The sequence below is a fragment of the Sminthopsis crassicaudata genome, chromosome 1, assembly GCF_048593235.1.
Source record: "Sminthopsis crassicaudata isolate SCR6 chromosome 1, ASM4859323v1, whole genome shotgun sequence".
NCBI classification, from domain to species: Eukaryota; Metazoa; Chordata; class Mammalia; order Dasyuromorphia; family Dasyuridae; genus Sminthopsis; species Sminthopsis crassicaudata.
The window spans coordinates 574810560-574833182 of record NC_133617.1 but is presented as its reverse complement, the minus strand read 5'-3'; the positions used below and the strand labels follow the sequence as shown (position 1 = coordinate 574833182).

At 33.0% G+C, this 22623-nt stretch overlaps 1 protein-coding gene across 5 annotated transcripts in view; it reads left to right on the top strand.

Moving 5' to 3' along the window:
• Positions 1 to 5287, top strand: part of RASGRF2 (Ras protein specific guanine nucleotide releasing factor 2) — a 321033-nt gene extending 315746 nt beyond the window's left edge. For 4 of the 5 annotated variants that reach the window (XM_074282188.1, XM_074282187.1, XM_074282186.1 and 1 more), the window contains exon 27: positions 383 to 5286. In XM_074282188.1, the coding sequence (XP_074138289.1) occupies positions 383 to 475 (93 nt within the window). In that variant the 3' untranslated portion in view covers positions 476 to 5286. Of the gene's footprint in view, positions 1 to 382 lie in introns of all 5 variants that reach the window. The other variant, XM_074282189.1, reaches the window with a different exon arrangement.
• Positions 5288 to 22623: the final 17336 nt, after the last annotated feature.

The following is a 22623-nucleotide window of genomic DNA, read 5'->3' as shown; positions in this document are numbered from 1 at the left end:
ATACAGAGATTGATTTCTGAATGAAGAAATAGAAAAAGGGAAAAACCTTGGTCCTAATGCAGGAGAGACCTTAGTTGATAGCTAGTTAGCTTTCAGATTTTGACCAAAAGGAATAAAGTGCCAATTAAAGGATTTTTACTAGGAAAGAATCAAATATAAACAAACAAAATCACAAGGGGTTTACATTTTATTGAAGATTGAATATAAAAAAGAATAAGAAAATAGAGAGAGGAAAAGGAGCATAATTGCCAAAGGCTACGAGGCTGGTAAGGTCAAGTTCAGAAAGTAACTAAATTCTGACAAAGTTCTAGACTTTAGAATAAAATTTGGTTTCTCCAAGTAGTTGAGTAAATGCATTCTGGATTTCCCTTCCTCACTACAGGTCACTCAGTACTTGCTGGACAAAACTCTCATCATAGATGAGGATACACTATATGAGCTGTCACTAAAGATTGAACCTCGACTCCCTGCTTGAAGAGCCAGCTTTGCCCCTGAATCTACAGAGATCATCCATGTGAAGAGACCAAACTGTGCCTGCCATGCCTGCACAATGGGTGGGGAAGGGATGAGATTTCAAGCTCCATTCTCCTCTGACAAAAACTGAGGCTCCCAGAAATTGTCTCAAGCCGGGAGAACAGAGCTGTTTAGGGTGCAAGCCAATGCTTCAGACTTGGGCAGGAGGTTGGCAAAGTTCTTACTTTCAAAGCTAGAACAGTATTTGCCTTTTAAAAGAGGGCCTGAATAGAGAAAGAAGGCCTTCGTTACACTGAGTGGCAGGTGCTAATTTCATGGGAATAATCAAGGAGGCAAATCTGACTGCCATGTTCCATTAAGAACATGTAAGCAGAAAAAGAGAAAGAGATGTTTCTCTAGCATGTTATTTAACAGGGAACATCTACCAACCCAACCTTAGGATATATATGCTTTCATTACATTCACTTTCAAATCAGTAAGAACTTCACAGAAAAATGTAGTCACCTTAGATGGGAGCTGCCCAGCCCCTAAACTGTTTCCGTTTTATAGCATGTGCACTGTTTCAAATGTATGGATCAATATTTATATTTAAGTAATCTAATGTTCTGAATTCATCTTTTCAGTCTTTGGGCAGCTGTACAGGAAGACAAAGGTGGGGGTGAGGAGCACAGGGGACAAAAGATGAAATAAACTTGACTTTATAGATATTGTCCTTAGACCCACAGAATTGCTTCTAGTACAAGTCCGAAGCCCAGTGCATTTCTTGGGATCCACTCTCTGTTAGAGTGGCAGGTTCCAGATTACTAAAAAGCAAGGGACTGTCCCTAGTCTCAGTCATCTGCTTGACTTCTCCAGGATCAGGTGCTCTGCATGCTGGCTGATTCTATTGTCAGATTGGACACCTGCTCTTGACTGCTGTTACACTGAGATCTCTTCCTTTCCATTTTCCCTCTCATAACCCCATTGGGGGAGCTGCTATTCTAGCCTGAAAGGCAATAAGTTCCTACAATGAAGACAGCAGGAATGGTGTGTTAAAACTTTTAAAAGCAAGTATTTGCTTTAAAAAACATTGTCTCTGCTCAATATTCACTCTGCTTGTTTTCTGTATTTCTACCCTAGTAATGTGGGATTTGCTCTGGTAATGACCCTTTTTGTTTTTAAAGGCAATTGAATCCTGGGTTATGAGCATCTATGACCAGAAAAAGTGTTTTTGAATAATATTTTAAAAGTCCCATGTTACCACATGGTAGCAGGTGAAATCCCCTGCAACATTTCTAGTCTTCCAGGGAAAACAGGCCCCACCTGGCATCCCTGGTGTCCTAAGGAAAACTGATAGAAGTTATACTTAAACTTTTCCCAAAACTATCAGCTAGTGAAGAAATAAGGCTTTGTTATTGTTTGCCTCCCTTCTTTTCTTAGGAAGATTTCTGTTGAATTTAATTCCAAAGGAAAAGAAAAGAAAGAGGCAAAGATATTGTTACACTAGCCCTTTGCATCTGAGGTATCTCTAAAAGTCATGATGCTTATTAATGCTGACAATGAAGAATTGATCTTTCAGGCTTGACTTTTTCCTCTTTATTTGCACTTTAATTATGTTGCTAGAGCTAACAGCTGTCCAATAAATTCCACTCATAGTCTCTTAAGACCCGTGGAAGGGCTAACATTGAAGGTGCACCTTTTGTGGCAGTGAATATCAACATGTTTTCTGTACCTCAAGGGGGCCATCTCTGTAAATAACTGCATAACAAAACATGAAATAAATACTAGCAACTTAATTTAAAATCTTTGAGGACCTTTCCAGAAGCATCTTCAGTAGTTCTGAATTAACTCGCACGATAGCATTATACCTGAGAAGGGTCATTTAGAGATGTTATTTTTCTTTTAAGAAAAAAAAAATTGCTTGTCCTTTATAGTATGAAATAAGAGGCTAATGCATCCTGATGCATGATAAGAAGCATGGGTTCTTTGGATCACAATAATATGCAACTGTATATTTCATTTATCAATTGTGCATAATGCAAAACTTGAAATTAACAACTGTCAACTGTATACAGTACCACAAAGTCTGCAGTGGAAAAAGAAAAAAAACCAGTAAATTGTCCTTTTTTTAATTAGAAGCCTACTCTTGCTACTAGAGAGAGAGAGAGAGAGAGAGAGAGAGAGAGAGAGAGAGAGAGAGAGAGGAGGAGATAAGAACTGAGGAAATGTAAAATGAGGTATCATCTAGTTACTGGCTAAATAAGGCAATAGGAGAATAGGCTGTAAGCTGTCAGTTCTGCCCCATAGTGTCAGAGAGCCTTCAGCAGTGAAGGAAGAGCTCACTGTGCATTCATCACATTTTTCTTCTTTTTTCACATATCCATCTGAATTGCAAATTTGGACACATTTTATTTATGTCTACAGACAATCTTTCTAACCACATTAAATAAATATTATTAGAGAAAAATAGGTACCAGAAGTCTTTTAAGTGGTAATTCCTATTCTTCCCACCCTTACCAAAGCAGGTGAAAAGAATTCAGTGATTGAATAGCTACTTTCAAAAAGTTTTCTTTATAACTTCTACTGAATCTGCACAGTACAGGCTGGTACCATTGCTGACCACACTCCCCCCTCCATGTTTGGTTTACAGCCCAGGGTTCTTAACCCTTTCTTGTATCATGGATTTTTATGACAGTCTTGTGAAGCCCTTGCAGAATTATGTTTTTAAATGTATAAAATACAAAGGAAAACAATTATATTGAAATAGTTATAAAATTTTGTTTCTAAATTCCTGTTCCAGTAAAATGTACAAGAGCTGTATAAGGTTATAAATGGGGTACAACGTTATACTTGTACACTTAGTTATATGCCTCTTGTTATTTGCCCTACATCCAAACAAGAGAGTTATTTTAAGTGCTCTGAGAAAGAAAAATGTCCTCAGTTAAGTTCCTGAAGATTTTCTTTTCTATTTTTAAGCCAACTGAAAGAAATATATAAAGAAAGTTTTAGAATGGCTACATTATATTATCAAACTAGGACCATCTTGTTGTGCATTGTCAAACTTTGCAGGCCCTAAATTATATTGACCCTCACCCCCCCCCCTTAACCCTTCTTGTTCATTTGTTGTTGGAGAGTCCCATTAGGATGTGGGACCATTTTTGACTTTTGATTATATGGGACTGTCACTTTACTTTCAAATAGAGGACATAAGAAAAATGTAAAAATATTTTTGATCCAAATATGAATGCTCATGTAGGGAAAATGTGTACTACATAAACAGAAATCAAACTCTATTCTCATGCTTCCACTTAAGTCTCCAGAATTTTTATGAAATGATCTTGGGACTTTTAAGAGATACCTTAGGATATGAAATAAGACATCCAGTTTCTCTACAGAGTCACATCTCTTGCTAAAGCAGATATGTTCTTTGACATAATAAGGCATGAAGTAGAGTAGTGTCACCTTCCCTTATATTTCACTGAAATAACTCAGTGTGGGTATTCAGAATTGCTGGAGGACAATTTTATTCAATCACCATTCCACAAAACATCCAGTTCTTAGTGAATTTCTGTAAAATGTAAAGTTATTATTAAATGAAAACTAAACCCCTCTATTTTGAATAATTTGAAATTGACAAAATATTCTTCAGTTTTGATTATGTATAATGACAATCTTTTCACATAAAACTGTCACTAGATTATGTAAGACAAAATCTTGGCCGGATAAAATTTTAGAAATGTTCAAAATTCTAAGGAGTAATTTCTTCAGCTTTATGTATATGTACATATTACAAACAAAACTTCTGTGATTACAAAGTATATATTTGTATATATGTACATACATGTAATATTCATACATGTATGTATGTACATATATAGCTAACCTCAGTAACATAATCATTTTTGCAACACTATCAAAATGGGTTACCAGGATGGAGATCTGTGATAATCAACCAGAAAAGTCTTGGCTAGTATCTATAACAATTAAAAACAATTAGCAAAGTCATGAATTATTCTTCTGTTTAGCCTCAAAGAGGAAAGCTATTAATTAGTTATATAATAGTTGTTTTGATGGAAGACATTAGCATTATTCAGTGTTAAATTATTCAGTGTTAAAATAGGTGTTTTTTTTTAAAAAAAAGGATAGAAATCTGTTATAGCTAAAGAGAAAAATCCTGGCTGATATTCATAACTGGGAAGAACAATTAGCAAAGTCTTGAATTATCCTTCCATCTAGAGTCAAATAAAGAAGACAAATTGCTAAAGTGACAGTTTATTCTATGATTGTGAATATTAGCATATGAACATATTGATTGAACCTCATATCCTGGTATGAAATAAAACACTAATTCAAACATTTTTCAATTCAAAAATCAATCACAGTTTTATTTATTAAAGGTCACCAAAGACCTCAACCAAAGCAAAGTGGAACTGAATAGGAAATCAATGATTGTTTTTTTCTTTTTTTAAAGTATAACCATATGGATCATTTATAAATGTTATTTGTCATTTCTGTCATCATGTAGTATGACAGCTAAACACTCTCAAAGCAGGAATTTGTTCTATTTGATCCTCTCAAAGAAAAATTAATTATATTGAACCTTTATGTGCACCATTTGCATTTTATCATTACATCACTCTCTTTGGTCCCTTTTTGCAACATATTTGAATGTGTAGTTCTTTAGATGAAAAAAAGTCTTTTTCTTAGAAAGCACCCTATTAATATCCAGTCGTATTATGTCTCCTCTGACATCTGATATGTACTTGATATTTTGACAGAAGGATTTTGCTTTGTATACTTATTGACTTACAGGTACAGACTGTGCCTATATGCAAATTAAATACCTTTTCTCAAATTATAAGCCTTTTCCTTTGTGTATTTATTTGTTTTCCTCCTTTAGTTCTGTTAAATTCCTATACATCCTTTAAAACTTCATGCCACCAAGACACCTAATTCTTCTCACAACTGGCAATGACCTTTGCCTTCTAATTTCAGAGAACACTTGGTTTTGCACTTTTTAAGTGTGCTCATCATACAATAATGTAAACTATAATTATGTTTGCATTCTATCCCCCCTATAAACCCTTTGGGGACAGGAACTATATCCTTTCTAAACTTTGTATATCCCCCAACAATATCTAACATGGTGTACTTAATCTCTCTCTCTCTCTCTCTCTCTCTCTCTCTCTCTCTCTCTCTCTCTCTCTCTCTCTCTATCTATCTATCTCTCTCTCTCTCTATCTCTCTCTCTCTCTCACTGAATATTGGATGACTCATTGAAACATAAAGTTAAGGTACTTTTTACATGAGGCAGCTAGTTAGTATAGTAGATGAAGCACCAAGATTAGAATAAGGAAGATTTTAGTTCAAATCCTTCATGATCTTGATAGCTACATGACCTTTAGTAAATTAACTTTTGTCTACCTCATTAAATAAGGAAGTTGGAGTCAACCCCAAAGGTTCCTTCCTACTCTTACATCTATGATTCTATTGTCTTATTGGGAACACTTTAGTTAGAGTAGTAATCCTGAAATTAGGGAGACTCATCTCCCTAAATTCAAATCTGGTTTCAGATGCTTACTAGCTGTATGATCCTAGACAAATCACTTCACCCAATTTCCCTCAGTTTCCTCATCTGTAAATTAGTTAGAGAAGAAAATGGCAAAGCACTCCTGTATCTTTGTCAAGAAAACCACAAAGAGAGTCAAAAAGAATCAGATAAGATTGAACAAACAACAAACTAAAATTCTTTTATCCCTCCACATTTTAATTCTCAGCCTTATAAAGATAATTGTCAAATCTAGATTTGCAGTCCAGATATTTCCTTTAAGCCCAGCCCCTTATTTCCATCTGCTTAGAAAAACATTAATAGAATCTTAAAGTTATATTATTTAAAATTAAATTCATCTTCCTCCTCTTCCCCCCAATCAAATCATATTCCCAACTTTCTTATATCTATTTATCATATATATACAATTATCCTCCCAGTCACCAGTGCTCAAAATTATAGTGTAATTCCTGATTCTTCAATCTCTGCAACATTACATCCAATTTTCTGCCAACTGCTGTCAATTACAATTATCTCTCCAGAATATCCCCTCCTCTCCATCCACACCATCATTTCCCACCTAGAATGTATCTTCTATACTGGTCTCCCTGCCTCTACACATGACTTTTCCTCATCATCTTTCAGCTAGCTTGCAAAAGAATCTTCCTAAGTCTCCTGCTCACAAACCTGTAACAGCTTCCTATTGATATTGTCCCAATCTGCTTCTCTAGCCTTATTTCATAATACTCTCCTTTATTCACGCAACATTCCAAATGAATGAGACTGCTAGATGATTCTTAATCTTGGTTGCTTTCTCCCATCTACATATATTTGTGTGGGCCATCATGTTCTGTTCTCCCTCTTGACCTTTATAATACATTCCAGAACTTGCCCTATCTCTCCTGGTCTTGCTTTACCCCCCAGTCCTAAAGCTTACCCTCTGCCCATTACAGCACTATAACATAACCGTGCCTTTGTTATTGTTATTTGGTAGTTTCAGTCACGTATTACTCTTTCTGATACCATTTAGGGTTTTCATGGCAAAGATAATGGAGTAGTTTGCAATTTCTTTCTTCAGCTCATTTTACAAATGAGAAAATTGAGGCAGGGTTAAATGATTAAATGACTTAAGTTTACATAGCTAATAAATATCAAACCAAATTTTAACACAGGAAAATTAATCTTTTCAACCCTTGAACTGGCTCTATGCCTACTGCACTCTTATATCTCACTAATGATGCTTAAGAATGGAATTCCATGAACTAGTAACTCCAAAATGAAACCTTTTATCTAGAGAACCCTTTATATACACAATGAGGCTAATTCTGTTTTTTTCTCCATGAGAAGTTGTTTTACTTGAATACATTTCTGTAAATCTATGGTTCAAAACCTTCATTCCCATATTATTTTCTTTTTTTTTTCTTTTTTTCTCATATCTTTTTAAAAATTATTTATTTTTTTATCAATTTTATAATTATAACTTTTTTTTTGACAGTGCATATGCATAGGTAATTTTTTTACAACATTATCCCTTGTACTCCTTCTGTTCCGAATTTTTCCCCTCCTTCCCTCCACCCCCTCCCCTAGATGGCAGGCATTCCCATACATATTAAACATCTTATAGTATATCCTAGAGACAATATGTGTGTGCAGAACCGAATTTTGTTGTTGTTGTTGTTGCAAAGGAAGGATTGTATTCGCAAGGTAAAAATAATCTGGGAAGAAAAACAAAACAAAACAAAACAAAACAAAACAAAACAAAAAAAATGCTCACAGTTTACACTCATTTCCCAGTGTTCCTTTTCTGGGTGTAGCTGATTCTGTCCATTATTGATCAATTGCAATTGGATTAGTTCTTCTCTATGTTGAAGATATCCACTTCCATCATAATACATCCTTATACAGTATCATTGTTGAAGTGTATAATGATCCTCTAGTTCTGCTCATTTCACTCAGCATCAGTTGATGTAAGTCTCTCCAAGCCTTTCTGTATTCCTCCTGTTGGTCATTTCTTACAGAACAATAATATTCCATAACATTCATATACCATAACTTACCCAACCATTCTCCAATTGATGGGCATCCATTCATCTTCCAGTTTCTAGCCACTACGAAAAGGGCTGCCACAAACATTTTGGCACATACAGGTCCCTTTCCTTTCTTTAGTATTTCCTATATAAGCCCAGTAGTAGCACTGCTGGATCAAAGGGTATGCACATTTTGATAACTTTTTGGGCATAATTCCAGATTGCTCTCCAGAATGGTTGGATTCTTTCACAACTCCACCAACAATGCATCAGTGTCCCAGTTTTCCCACAGCTCCTCCAACATTCATCGTTATTTGTTCCTGTCATCTTAGCCAATCTGACAGGTGTGTAGTGGTATCTCAGAGTTGTCTTAATTTGCATTTCTCTGATCAATAGTGATTTGGAACACTCTTTCATATGAGTGGAAATAGTTTTAATTTCATCATCTGAAAATTGTCTGTTCATATCTTTTGACCATTTATCCCCATATTATTTTCTTAAGCCCTCCTAAGGACCAAAGAATCAAGAAATGAGATTCTTTAAAATGCTGAGACAAGATATTTGTAGGTTCAAGACCCAGGATTCTTAGGTTCCAAGTCTGAGTAGAATTCATGGAGTTTCCAAAAATGCAGGTTTAAGCTTTAAATTTAAGCTAGATAGACAATTTAAGTAGATTGCATAGTATTTATTCTATCATCGATCAATGCTTGGCAACCACCAAGCATTTATTAAGCATCTATTATATACCAAGCACTAGAAATACAAAGAAAAAAATACTAAGGGAAACAAAAAATGAGAACTCCCTCCTTTTTCTATGTTATATTTATCTTAATCTTGCTTCTGATCTGGGCCATTTCTAGTTAAACCAGCAGAGAATTCAATCTTAGTCACTTTTCTTTCTTGGGCCTCTTTTCTTTAGTCACTTACCACTCATCATAAGTCATTCCAAACAACTTGTATAGAAATATTACCAATATATAATATTGCCTACATCCAAAATTTCAGTTGCCAAAAATATTAGGAGAAATAATCCTCTTCCTATGTCTCAGATATACCCCTCAGTGAGCTAATAGAAAAAAATCTACACTGTTTGCCAAGTTTTCCATGCCAATGAAGCCACTAAAATGAAAATATCTGGCCCTGACCTAAGAGATGAATAGAAATTGGGAATTATTGTAATACAGTCAGAAGAATAAAATGAGCTGTGTATCTTATAGAGGGAAAATAGAGACCCCAACATGCTGATATTGGAGCATCTGAAAAAGGAAAATGAGATTCACTAGGAGTTTGCTTGCTCTTCATCCTCCCCATGACATCCTTTTCCTTCAAGTGTGAGTCCTTTCTTAGACCAATACCCCATGCTCTGGCTCCATTCACCTTCCTTCTCTAGCACAACTTCTTGGAATACAAATTCAACTCTACAATCTTTTTTACCCTTGAATCCATTACCTCTTTGTCTGATTGTCACTCAAACCTTATCAAATCCCAACTTTGGATTATATAACCAACAAGGCCTGAGTTAAGAGAGTAGTGGTATGAATGGAAAGAAGGGGTTGTATGAAAAAGATGTTGTAAAGATAGAAATAGTAATCAATGGTAACTGATTGAACATATAGGATGAGGAATAGTAAAAAAATAAAGAATAATGCTGAGATTATGAAGCTTGAAAATGAGAAGGATTGTGGTACCTTCAACAGAAGGAGGGACATTTGGAAGATGGTTCAGAAGGAAAGGTAAAGGTATCAGTTTTAGACAAGTCTTGTTTAAGCAGTTCTGAAAACATTCAATTTGAAATGTCTAATAAGCAATTGATATTGCTGGACTGAAGCTCAAGGAAGAGACTAGAATTGGATAGAACTAGGAGTCATGAGAATAGTGATAATAGCTGGGATTCTAATAGGATCTAGTAAGGTAACCAGGAAAAAGAGTATATAGAAAGAAGAATGGATGGCCTAGGACAGAACCCAGGAAAACATTCATATTAAAGGAAGATGATATAAACAATAAGTCAGTAAAAAAAGGAATCAGAGTTTGGAAGCAAATCAAGAAAGAGTGGTATCAAGAATATTTAGAGAAAAGAGAGTGTCCAGGAGGAGTGGGTGGTTAATAGTGTCAAAAGCTGCAGATGGGTTGAGAAATAGTAGGATTAAAAGGACCATCCAGCTTGATAATTAAGAGATCACTGGTTTTCTGGTTACATAAGCAATAAGATAGAAGATTAGACATTGCTCATGACCCTTTCAAACTTCTCTAAAATAGTGGTATCTAAGATAAAACAGCTTCAGCTTTCTCCATCGTCTAGGACACCCTGAATCCAAAAAAAATTAAAAAACAACAATAACCATAAATTGACATTTATTGACCTTAACTCATCACCATTCCACTATCTCTAATACAACTGGCACTGAGGCTGCACTTAGGAGACCCAAGGATATCATACAGTCTTACAACAAAACCCATCACATCCTTCTCCCCCTTTCCAGGTCTAGGGAGATGTTAAGCTATGAAACTTTACTTGGATCTCAATAATCAGCTTGGCCATAGCCCTTCAGAAGCAAAAGGGACAGTAACATACTAACTCTTCAAGAGACCTAGGCTGATGAATTGTGAAGTGCTTTGATATCCATGCCTCACCCCATCAAGGAAACCGTAATCAGAGGGGAGGGAGTTATAAAATGAGTGATAAAGAAGATGGGAGGTGAGATTTCAGGGGGAAAAAAACTAAGGCCTTGAATATTAATAATTAAGTCAACAGAAATAACAGCAACAGAAGGAAATATAATCTCTTGATCTAGCAAATGAGTTCCTCAGGTACCTATGAGTGCATATTGAAACAAAGAAAAATGATTTGATACTTGATGAGACAAAGAACTCTATGGGAACACAGAACTTTCAAAACACACTCTTTTCTTTTCTGAGTGGTTTGAAAGAGAAAAGTGAGTTATAAGAGCAGAAATTATGTCCTGCACAGCAAAAATAACAAACAGAATAGAAACACTAGAATGGATGGAACAAACAAAAGGTCTCCCAGAATATTACAGCACAAAGAACATTAATATCTAAAACTTCTCAATGTGGAAAATGCAAATTTATCTGCTACTGAGTAAAAATAGAAAGGTAAATCAAAGGAACAGAATAGATAAATACAATATACAGTAGCAAATAAATTTGGTAACCTTGTATTTGACAAGTATAAAGACTTAAGATTTTGGAATAAAAATTCGTTATTTTGTAAAAAGTAATGGTTGAGAAAAATGGAAAGCAGTATAACAGAAATTGAGCATAAACCAATATCTTATACCATTTACCAAGATAACATCAAAATGTATAGATAACCTAGATATAAAGAGAAATATTATAAGAAAATTTGAAGAAAATGGAACACATTGCTTATCAAAGTTATGGATAAGCAAATAATTTATTAATAAACAAATTATATAAATCAGAGGAATATGTAAAATAATTTCAATGCCATAAAATTAAAAGTTTTTATATAAATAAAACAAATTTGATCAATGTCAGAAGGAAAGAAGAAAATTGGGGGGAAAATGGAGACAGTTTCTCAAAGATCTTATACCTTAAATATATATTAAAAAAAACTTTGTAAAATCTATAAGACTATAAGTCATTCCCAAACTAATTAATGGTCAAAGGATATAAACATGCAATTTTTAGATTTAAAAAACCAAAACAATTTATAGTCACAAGTATTCTTGACTAGAGAAATGCCAATTAAAGCAACTTTGAGATATCATTTTATACCACCACATTGATAAAATGACTGAAAGGGAAAGCAATAAATATTGGAGGGGATTTGGAAAAATTGGGAAACTGATTCCTTGTGTGTGGAATTGTGAATTGATCCAGCCATTTTGGAGAACAATCTGGAATTATTCTCAAAGAGTTATTAAACTGACTATACCCCCATTACCCAGCAATACCTCTACTAGGTCTATTTGCAAGGATGATAATGGAAAAAGGGAAATAATTTATATGTTCTAAAATTTTTATAGCAGCTCTCTTTGTGGTGGCAAAGAACTAGATGTTACAGAGATACTTAACTGGGGAATAGCTGAACAAGTTGTGGTATATGATTGTGATGGAATGCTATTGTGTTATAAGAAATGATGAGCTTGATGTTCTTAGAAAAACATGGATAGAGGTGCATGAAATAATAAAGAGCAAAATGAGCAGAATCAAGTAAATGTTGTATACAGTAACTACAATATTATTTTAAGAACAACTTTGAACAAATAAGTCATTTTTAACTATTATTAAGTACAAAGAAGCCATGCATGAAGACATTATCTGCATCCAGAGAAACAACTGGTAAATAAAAGTATGCATAGAAAGATTTTTGTGTATAAATATATATATATATATATATATGTATATATATGCCTAATGGTAGCCATTTCTAGAGCAGGTTTGATGGGAAGAGGAAAAGAAAAGAAGAGAAATTTACATAATGACATATAAGTAATGTAAAAGGAATAGAAAATAGTATAAAATAGATTTGCAGTTTCACATATAATCATTTTATTATACTGTACTATATAAATACTCATTTTACTTCATAAATTAACAATGAAATTTAAAAAAATTTTAAAAAGAAAGAAAATTCACAGATAATTTTCCATTAAAAACTCCCAAGGTTACAAAGACAAGAAATAACAAAATTTCAAAACTATCTTGGAAAGCTAAACCTAGTCACACAGGGCAAAAGATTGATGTTCAATAGTAGAGAAGAATTTGAAATATTTTTAGGGAAAAAAACAGAAATGAAGAGATTATTTGCTTCTCAAACACCCAAAACAACAGGATTACAAGAGGGGTGAATAAAATGCAGTAGGCAAAGACATTAACAGAGTGGCATAGAATAATAAGAGACTTCTTCTAAATATATATAAGGAGGCAAGGGTGATGATAGAAATCTAGTAGATATAATAGTGAAAAGAACAGAGGAATTATGGACAGAACTTGGTTACAATCTACCTACAGATGAATCAATGCTTTTTTGTGGTAAGAGTATATTACATACAACATAAGAAGGTACATGAAAAGGGTGAGAAGAGGAAGAGGCTAGAGAGGAAGATATCATACCCTGGGATCAAATTAAGGGTTAGCAACAAGGGAAAGGTGATCTCTGAGTGAATCAATACTTTTTTTGGTAAGATGAGATTTCTGAGGCAAGCATGAGGGGAAAAATGGGTAAAGGAGAAGGTATAGATTAATGGAGCACTGCATAATCATGGATATGGTACTACCATGGATCAGTGCTCTCTCTGAGAATTGCGATATAATTATCACATTATTCTAGGAGGGAGGCAAATGGAAAAGGGAAAGTTATGGATCAGTGGCAGAAAGCACATAGAAGCAAGAGCCTAGAATGGAAGCTTTTACTGCATAAAAAAAAAACACAGAGAAGAGGAGGCAGCTAGGTGGTGCAGAAGAGAGAGAACCAACCCTGAAGTCAGGAGGACCTGAATTCAAATCTGGTTTCATACATTTAACATGTCCTAGCTGTGTGACCCTGGGCAAGTCACTTAACCCTAATTACCTTAACAAAAAAAAAGTACAGAGAAAAGAAAGATAGTAGATAATTATAGGGGTCAAGAATCAAAATGAAAGTCTAGAGTAAATGAAAAGAAGAGATGAAAAGTGCAAAAAGTGAAATAGTGCAAAAATTGAAATTTTAAAAAAGTAATGAATAGGACTAGCTAAATTGGAGGAAAGTAAAGAGGAAATTATTTGATTGAGAGGAGAAAAATGGGGAGAAATATGTAACTAAATAAAAGCCAGAGAGAAAAAGAAAGCAGTAAACCAAACCTAAAGGGAAAGGGGATAACAAACAAGAAGGGAACAAGACAAAGGGGAAGATAACCAGTGAGAATGAGGCTACCTGAAAAAAAAATTAAAGTGTGAGAATTGAATGAGGATTTAAATGCCACCGTTATGAAACTTAGAAAAGCAGAAAAATGAAATTTAAATCAGAGAAATGAAACTCATTTAAGAAATGAAAGCTAAGGGTTAAAAAAAACTTATGGAGGGAAGTCATAAATTAGAATAAGAAATATGTTATAAGATGTAATCACAATCAAATGGGAAGAAAATGGAATGATGTAATTAGGGGTAGAAACTCCTGTGGAGGAATTAGATTCTCCAGAAAAGCTGTAACTTTTGTAGTATGTAGCCAAAAGAGAGTCAGGGAAAGGACTGCACTATGTCCAGATAACATGAACACTGAGGGGAGATGTAATTAGAAATGAGGTTTCACATTCATGTGGAGGGAATAGGTGCTATGGATAAACTATAACCTCTGAAGTACCCAATCAATGGGGAATTAGGGGAAGGATTTGTGTTTTGAGTAACAGGGTATAAAAAGACACAACGATTAATTCCAGTTGTGCCTATTATAGCATATCCATAGAACCCTTGCTGCTACAATTATATAATAAAATGAACCTTTAACTTTATCCCTCTCAAGTCCAACTGAGTTATTTCTCATATAAAGTGATTGATAGAACATATTGCTGTGTTTACAGAAGCATAAAAAAATCATAATTTGAAAAAATAATTAGAGATAGATGGACAAAAATATAAATTTTAACTTCAAGTATGAATGCATTAAACAATCCGAGAAAATGAAAAGGAACAATAGATTGGAGGAGAAAACAAAATTCTACATTCTGTTGCTTACTGAAAATACATTTTAAAAAGATAAAATAAAACTGAGAGTATAGGGGACCTTTTTACTATATATCAAATGAATCCAAAAAAAGTAGAGGTTCCTATCATGTTATTAGAAAAAACAAAAGTAAATATGAAAAAAGTGATAAACAGGGAAACGATAGTATACTGAAAGAAATCAAAGACAACAAACCGATATGAATAATAAACATATGCTCCAAATGTCTTACCCTCCAAATTCATATAGCAAACATATAAACTTGAAGAAAACATAAACAGTAATATAATAGAGAAAGGAGACTTTGATATCACTCTCTCAGTTTTGGATAAGTCTAACAGAAAAATAAGCAAGAAGGAAAATATACATTTTCTCAATTTTATGTCATCTTATAAATGGGACGGCAAAAAATATATATTTAAAAACATGGAACTTTTACAGAAACTAACCATGTACTATGTCACAGATGTATTGTAAAAAACTGTAAATAGGCAGAAAAAGGTTATACATCCTTTATATACCACAGCACAATAAAAATAGAGATTATTGAACAAATAAAAGATACAGATACAAATGAATACTTAACAATGAAATATTAAATAATGAATGAGTCAAAGAGCAGAATGGAGAAACAATTATTATGTCAAAGAAAAATATAACAATGAAGTAATATATGAAAATCTATGAATCACAAATAAAGCAGTCCTTGGTGAGGGGTAAGAGGGTGGAGAAGACAGAAGGCAGTGTTGAGGCCTGAGGTGGAATCAATTCATATAAACAAACATTAATGAAATAGAAAAAGACTAATGAAGGGAATATATATTTTTTAAAATTTAAAAACCAAATCTAAAATGAACACATAAAAGAAATATTGAAATTAGAAGGGAAATAGTTCATTGGAAACAAAAACTCCACTAGAAATGATAAATAAAGCAAAAAGCTGTTTCTTCATAAATATTAATAAAAAGTGATATACTCTTAGAAAATTTGATTATTAAAAGGAGAGAACAAAAAATAAAATAAATAAAATATCAAATGGGCAAGGTGAAATCTTAGCAAAATCAGAACAAAAGAATTATCAAAACATATTATGAATATCAGGGGAGGGATTCGTATGCTAACATAACTAAAGTCACTGAATAAATAAAAGAAAACTTTCAAAAATATAAAATATCCAAACTATCAAAAGATCAGATAGAGATCTTAAGCAAATCTCTTAAAAGGAAATAGATCCAGCTGTAAGGGAATACCAAAGGAAAAAAACAATCTTCTTTCTTATAGATTCACAGAATGATATAAAACTAAAAACAAAAAAACAAAACAAAACAAAAAAAAAAACCAGAATAAAACAAAACAAAATAAAAACCAATGTACTCCTTCCACTGCCCAAGATAGCAGAGTAAAAAAAGAACTCTATGAAGTGCTTCCAACTTCTCCTCCAAACAACTGGGAAACCACTTCGGAATTAATCTAGTTGCAGAAAGCAGTTTACTAGCCCAATATGAAAGGTCTGTCTCCCTGGGATGAAAGCAGAATATAGTAAGAGCAACAGTAGCAGCCAGCCTTACAGCAGGGGGTCTGCAGCAAAGTTCCAAGCATAGGGCAATCCTCCAGTGAGAACTTGACCTTCTCCAAGCTAGTAATCCCTTCACCATATAGCAAGGCCCCACTATACTGACTCCATTCCCCCCCCTCCCCGAGCAAGCCACCAGCAAGGCCTTTCCACTGCTGACCAGTAAATAGTGACAGCCCTCCCTGGGGCTGGACCACAGCAAGATTCCCACCTTGGACCTAATAGCGGAGAGAAATTAGAATTAGAGCAGGCAAAACAGAAACAAAACTATCACTCTTTACAGATGATATAATGGTATATTTAGAAAATCCTAGAGAATCAACTAAAAACTACTTGAAATTATCAACAACTTCAGTCAAGTTAAAAGGTAAAAAAATAAATCCACATAAATCATCAGCATTTCTATATATTACCAACAAAGTAAAACAGTAAGAAATAGAAAGAAAATTCCACTTAAAATAACTATTTGTAATATATATTACTTGGATGTTTATCTGCCAAGAAAAACCCAGGGACAATATGATGACAAACATAAAACACTTTTCACATAAATAAAGTCAGATAAGCAATTGGAAATATATTACTTGTTCATAGACAGGCCAAGCCAATGTTATAAAAATGACAATTCTTTCTAAATTAACCTATTTATTCACTGCCATAAAATCAAGCCGTCAAAAATTATCTTATAGAACTTGAAAAAAATAATTACAAAATTCATCTGGAAGAACAAAAACTCAAGGTTATCAAAGGAATCAATGAAAAAAATCTACAAGAAGGTGGTCTAGTTATATGAGATCTCAAATTGTATTATAAAAGAGTAATTATCAAAGCAATCTGCTACTGGGTAAGAAACAGAGTGGCGAATCAATGGAATAGATTAGGTATAATTTACATTATGGTAATTAACCATAAAATACTATACTAAATACTATATATATATGATAAACCCAAAGATCCTAGCTTTTGGAACAAAAAATCATTACTGACAAAAAGCTGCTGGGAAAATTGGAAAACAGTATGGCAAAAATTAAGTATAGACCAACATCTCACACTGTATACTAAAATGGGTACATGGTTTTCACATAAAGATTGATATCATAAGCATAGTAAGAGAGCACGGAGTACTTATCTGTCCAGTTTATGAATAAGGGAAGAATTAAGGACAAAACAAGATATATTGAGCATTACAAAGTGCAAAATAGTTCATGTTGAGTATGTACAATTAAAAACTTTTTGTACAAATAAAATCAATGCAAAAAAATCATAAGGAAAGCAGAATACTGAGAGAAATTTTTGTAACAAGTATCTCTAACAAAGGCCTCAATTCTCAAGTATATAAAGAACTGAGTCAAAATTTTAAAATACAGTTCATTCCCCAAATGACAAATGGTCAATGAATATGAATAGGTTGTTTTCAGACAAAAAAATCAAAGCTATCTATAGTCATATGAAAAAAATGTTCTAAATTATTATTGATCAGAGAAATGTAAATTAAAACAATTCTGATGTACTACCTCATACCTAGAAGAGTGGCTAAAATGACAAAAAAGGAAAAATGTTGGATATTAAAGGATATGTGGGGAAAGTAGGACACTGAGGTACTATTGGTGGAGCTGTGAACTGATTCAACTATTCTGGAGAGCAATTTGTAATTATACCCAAAGAGCTATAAAACTGTACATACCCTTTGATCCATCAATATCACTATTAAGTCTATATCTTAAGACAAAAAAGGACCTATTTGCACAGAAATAGTTTTAGCATCAGTTGGGGATTGGGTGAATAAGCTATATGTGTGTGTAATAGAATATTTTTATACTATAAGAAATGACAATCAGTATGATTTCAGCAAAACTGGAAACAAATACATAAACTGATGTATAATGAGGTGAACAAAACCAGGAGAACATTGTACATTGTAACAGCTATATTGTCCGATGAAGAAGTGTGAATGACTTAGCCCTTCTCAACAACATAGTGATCCAAGATAACCCCAAAAGATTAATGATGAAACTACTATCTGCCTCCAGAGAAAGAATTTATATTGGCTGAAGCCTGCTATTTGTTGTTTTCTTTCTTTCATTTTTTTCTTTTATTCAACTTTTCTTATACTAAATGACCAATATGGAAATATTTTACATAATTGTACAAATAACTAATGTCTGATTGCTTACCATCTCAAGGAGGGAGGAGACAAGGGGAAAAGAAGGAAGGAAATGATAGGATTTGGAACTCAAAATTTTAAAGAAAAATGTTTTAGAAATTGAAAAAGCCTCCATAATTCCAAATTATTCTCAAAAAATAAAAAAAGCACAATGAGACAAATCCAGCCCTGTTATCTAAAACATGGAAAGATAAACCAAGGGAAAAAACAAGCTATAGGACAATATCATTAATGAACATTGATTAAAACGTTTTAAACAAAGTCCTATTAAACAGGCTCCATTGATTTATCCAAGAAATTATTCGTTATGATACAGTATGATTTATACCAGAGATGCAACAATGGTTCAACATTAGGAAAACAATCAACATAATTATGTCAAAAACCATAATATCCCAAATCAGATGATCATCTCAACAGATGCAGAAAAAGCCTTTGACAAAGTATGACACTTTAATACTAAAAAATAAAACAAGCAAAAACAGTAGAAAGACCTTTTTTAATATGACAAAAAGAATTTATGGAAAACTTAAAAACAAGCATCATGATTTTCACAAAAATGGTAAAGAGAACATGGAACACACTAGAATCTTTTCCAATAAATATGAAAGCAAAGAAAGAATGTCCACTCTCCCCACTATTATTTGATATAATTTGTAAACATTAGCAAGAGCATTAAGGCAAGAAAAATTAAACAATAAAGATAGGTAAAAAAAAATAATACTATCCCTATTTTGCTCATGATGTAATGGTTTATTTAGAAAATCCTAGGGAATCAACAAAGATACTAAGTGAAACAGTTGAAGCTCAAAGTTGTAGAATGCAAAATAAATTCTTAAAAATAATAACATCTCTACATAACAAAACATAAGAAGCAATAATATAAAGGAAAACTCCAGTCCAAATAACTACAATTGCATAAAATATATGAGGATCAGCCTTCTAAAGGTTGCTCCTCCAAAAGAGCTGTATAGATACAATAAAGAAATAAAGAAAAATCTAAATAACTGGAGGAATATTCTGTGCTCATATTTAGGCCATGTCAATATAATAAAAATTAATACTACAAAAATTTATTTATACTTTAAATATCATATTAAACAAATTATCCAGGTGATTCTTTACTTGATAAAATAAAAATAATAATTTGGAAGAAAAATATTTAGAATATTAAGTGAAATGATGAAAAAAATAACAATGAAAAATTAGAAGAGAAACAGATTATATACCTCTGTTAGCTATGGGTAGGAAATGATTTTTTAAAATTTCTGAATAGTATTTTAGTTTCCCCAATTACATGTAAAGATAATTTTCAACATTCATTTTTATAAGATTTTGAGTTCCAAATTTTTTCTCCCTTGCCTTCTCCATCCCCAGGACAGCCAGCAATCTGATAAAGATTATACATGTACAATCATTTTCAACATATATATATATGTATATATATATACATATATATACATATATATATAATAGTCATGTTATTAGAGAAAAATCAGAACAAAAAGAAAAAACCACAAGAAAGAAAAAAATAAATAAAAATATGAAAATAGTTTGCTTCAATCTGCAATCGATCTCCATAGTATTCTCTCTGGATGCATAAGAAAATTTCCATCCCATATCTATTGTAATTATCTTGGATCATTGCATTACTGAGAACAGTGAAGTCTATCATTGTTGATCATCCCATAATCTTGCTGTTATTCTACAGAATGTACTCCTGGTTCTGCTTCATTCAGCATCAATTCATGTAAGTCTTTTTCAGGCTTTTTTGAAATCATCCTGCTGATCCTTTCTTATATAACAATGTTACATAACATTCATGTATCATAACTTAGTCAACCATTCCCTAATTGATGGGCATCCATTTATTTTCCAATTCCTTGCCATCACAAAACATTTTTGCACATGTAGGTACTTTCTTCTCTTTTATGATCTCTTTGGGATACAGATCCAGTGGAAACACTGTTGGATCAAAGGGTATGCATAGTTTTATGGCTTTGGGGCATAGTTCCAAATTGCTCTCCAGAATGGCTGAATCAGTTCATAACTCCACCAACAATGTGTTAGTATCCTAGTTTCCCCACATCCTCTCCAACATTTATCTTTATATTTTGCTATAATCTTAGCCAATCTAATAAATGTGAGGTGTCACCTCAGAGTTGTTTTAATTTAATAGTGATTCAGAGCATTTTTAAATATGACTATAGATGGCTTTAATTTTTTCATCTGAAAATTGCCTATTCCTATTCTTTGACCATTTAGCAATTAGAGAATGGCTTGTATCCTTATAAATTTGAGTCAGTTTTCTATATATTTTAGAAATGAGTCCTTTATCAGAAACACTGGTTGTAAAAATTGTTTCCCAGCTTTCAGTTTCCCTTCTAATTTTGATTGTATTTGTTTTGTTTATGCAAAACCTTTTTAATTTAAAGTAATCAAAATTATCCCATTTTAAATTTTGTGATATTTAACCTTCTCCATAAATCTTATAGGCAAACTACCTCTTGTTGGGAGATACATTCTTAATAAGAGAGATGGGGACAACAAAAAAAATATATAACTTTGATTACCTGAAACTGAAAAGCATCTTCACAGGCATCAATGCATCTAGGATAAGAAAGGAAACAGTCAAATGGGGGGAAAATGTGTATTAAATCTCTCTGATAAGGATTTGGCATTTTACATATGTGTGTATGTAAACAAGGGCTTTTTGGGGGGTGTACACACACAAATCATCAATAAATGCATTTAATACTATTTGCCAACCTAATAACTATTTGCCAATAGATAAATGGTCAAAGGATAGAAACAAACAATTGTTAAAAAAAAAAAAAAGTACTAATAACTAAAAGGGGGGAAATGCTCCAAATCACTGATAATAGGAAAAATACAAAATAAAACATCTCTGAAGTTTCACCTTACACTGTGAAAATTGGGAATAGGACCAAAAATGCCAATAATCAATGTTATAGGTATTATGAAAAGATAGGTACATTAATATATTATTGGTGGGTCTATGTTTCCAAAATAATATAACTATTTTGGAAAAGTATTTGGAATTATGCAAATAAAATTACTAGAATATTCACACTATTTGAACCAAGAAGTTGATGTAGTAAAATAATAAAGGTCACACAGTACAAGAATGAAGAGACATGAAAAGATAACTGCTAATTTGGAGGGTGGCACAGTGATTAGAGTATCGGCCCTGGAATCAGGAGGACCTGAGTTCAAAAGTGACCTCAGACACTAGCTGTATGATCTTGGGCAAGTCATTTAACTCTAAATTGCCTCAAACCCCCCAACTTATCAATATTCACATCTTTTGCAATTATAATTCCACAGCAATTGCAAAGTTTCTAAAAGGAAAAGAAAGGAATTTTCCAAAATGACTGCGTGAATACCTAAAAGAAATAAATTAAGAAATAAATGAAATAAAAGCTCTGAAGGAAAGAATTAGAAAGAGATAGCAGTATATATATATGTATATATGTAAACCAATTACCTAAGGTAAGGAAGACATAGAACTCCCTGAAAACTATGATTTTTTTAAGTCTCTATACACTAATTCAACAAATCAAAAATAAAGATTATCCATATTTGTAGAACCAGAAGGCAAAATAAAAGTAGAAAGAATCTTTGCTTATTGCCTGAAACCCACAAATGAAAATTCTTGTGAAAGCCATAGTCAAAATCGAGTGTTCCTACACCACAGAAAAAATGCTGAAAGCATTCAAGACAAAAAATGAATTCAAGTACCAAAGAATTACAGTTGGAATTACATAAACCTGGCAGCTTCTACTAAAAACCAGAGGAGATTTTTTTTTCTTAGCACCTTAGGAGGATCAAAGCTGTTTAAAAAAAAAAAAAAAAAGACCTAGGGTGGATTGGTTCAGTTCTAAGATATTTAAGAGGAAGGTAAGATTACATTAATATAAAAAGAGGAATGAGTGTGTGTGTGTGTGTGTGTGTGTGTGTATGTGTGTGTGAGAGAGACAGAGACAGAGACAGAGACAGAGAGAGACAGAGAGAGAGAAAGAGAGAGAGAGTTTCTATTTCTTATAATTGGAGTATGTTTTAGGAATAGACAAACAAGGAACAAGAGGCAAGAGAAATGAAGATTTAATGAATCTCACTCAGTCATCTAGAAAGAAGGTTGAGTATACA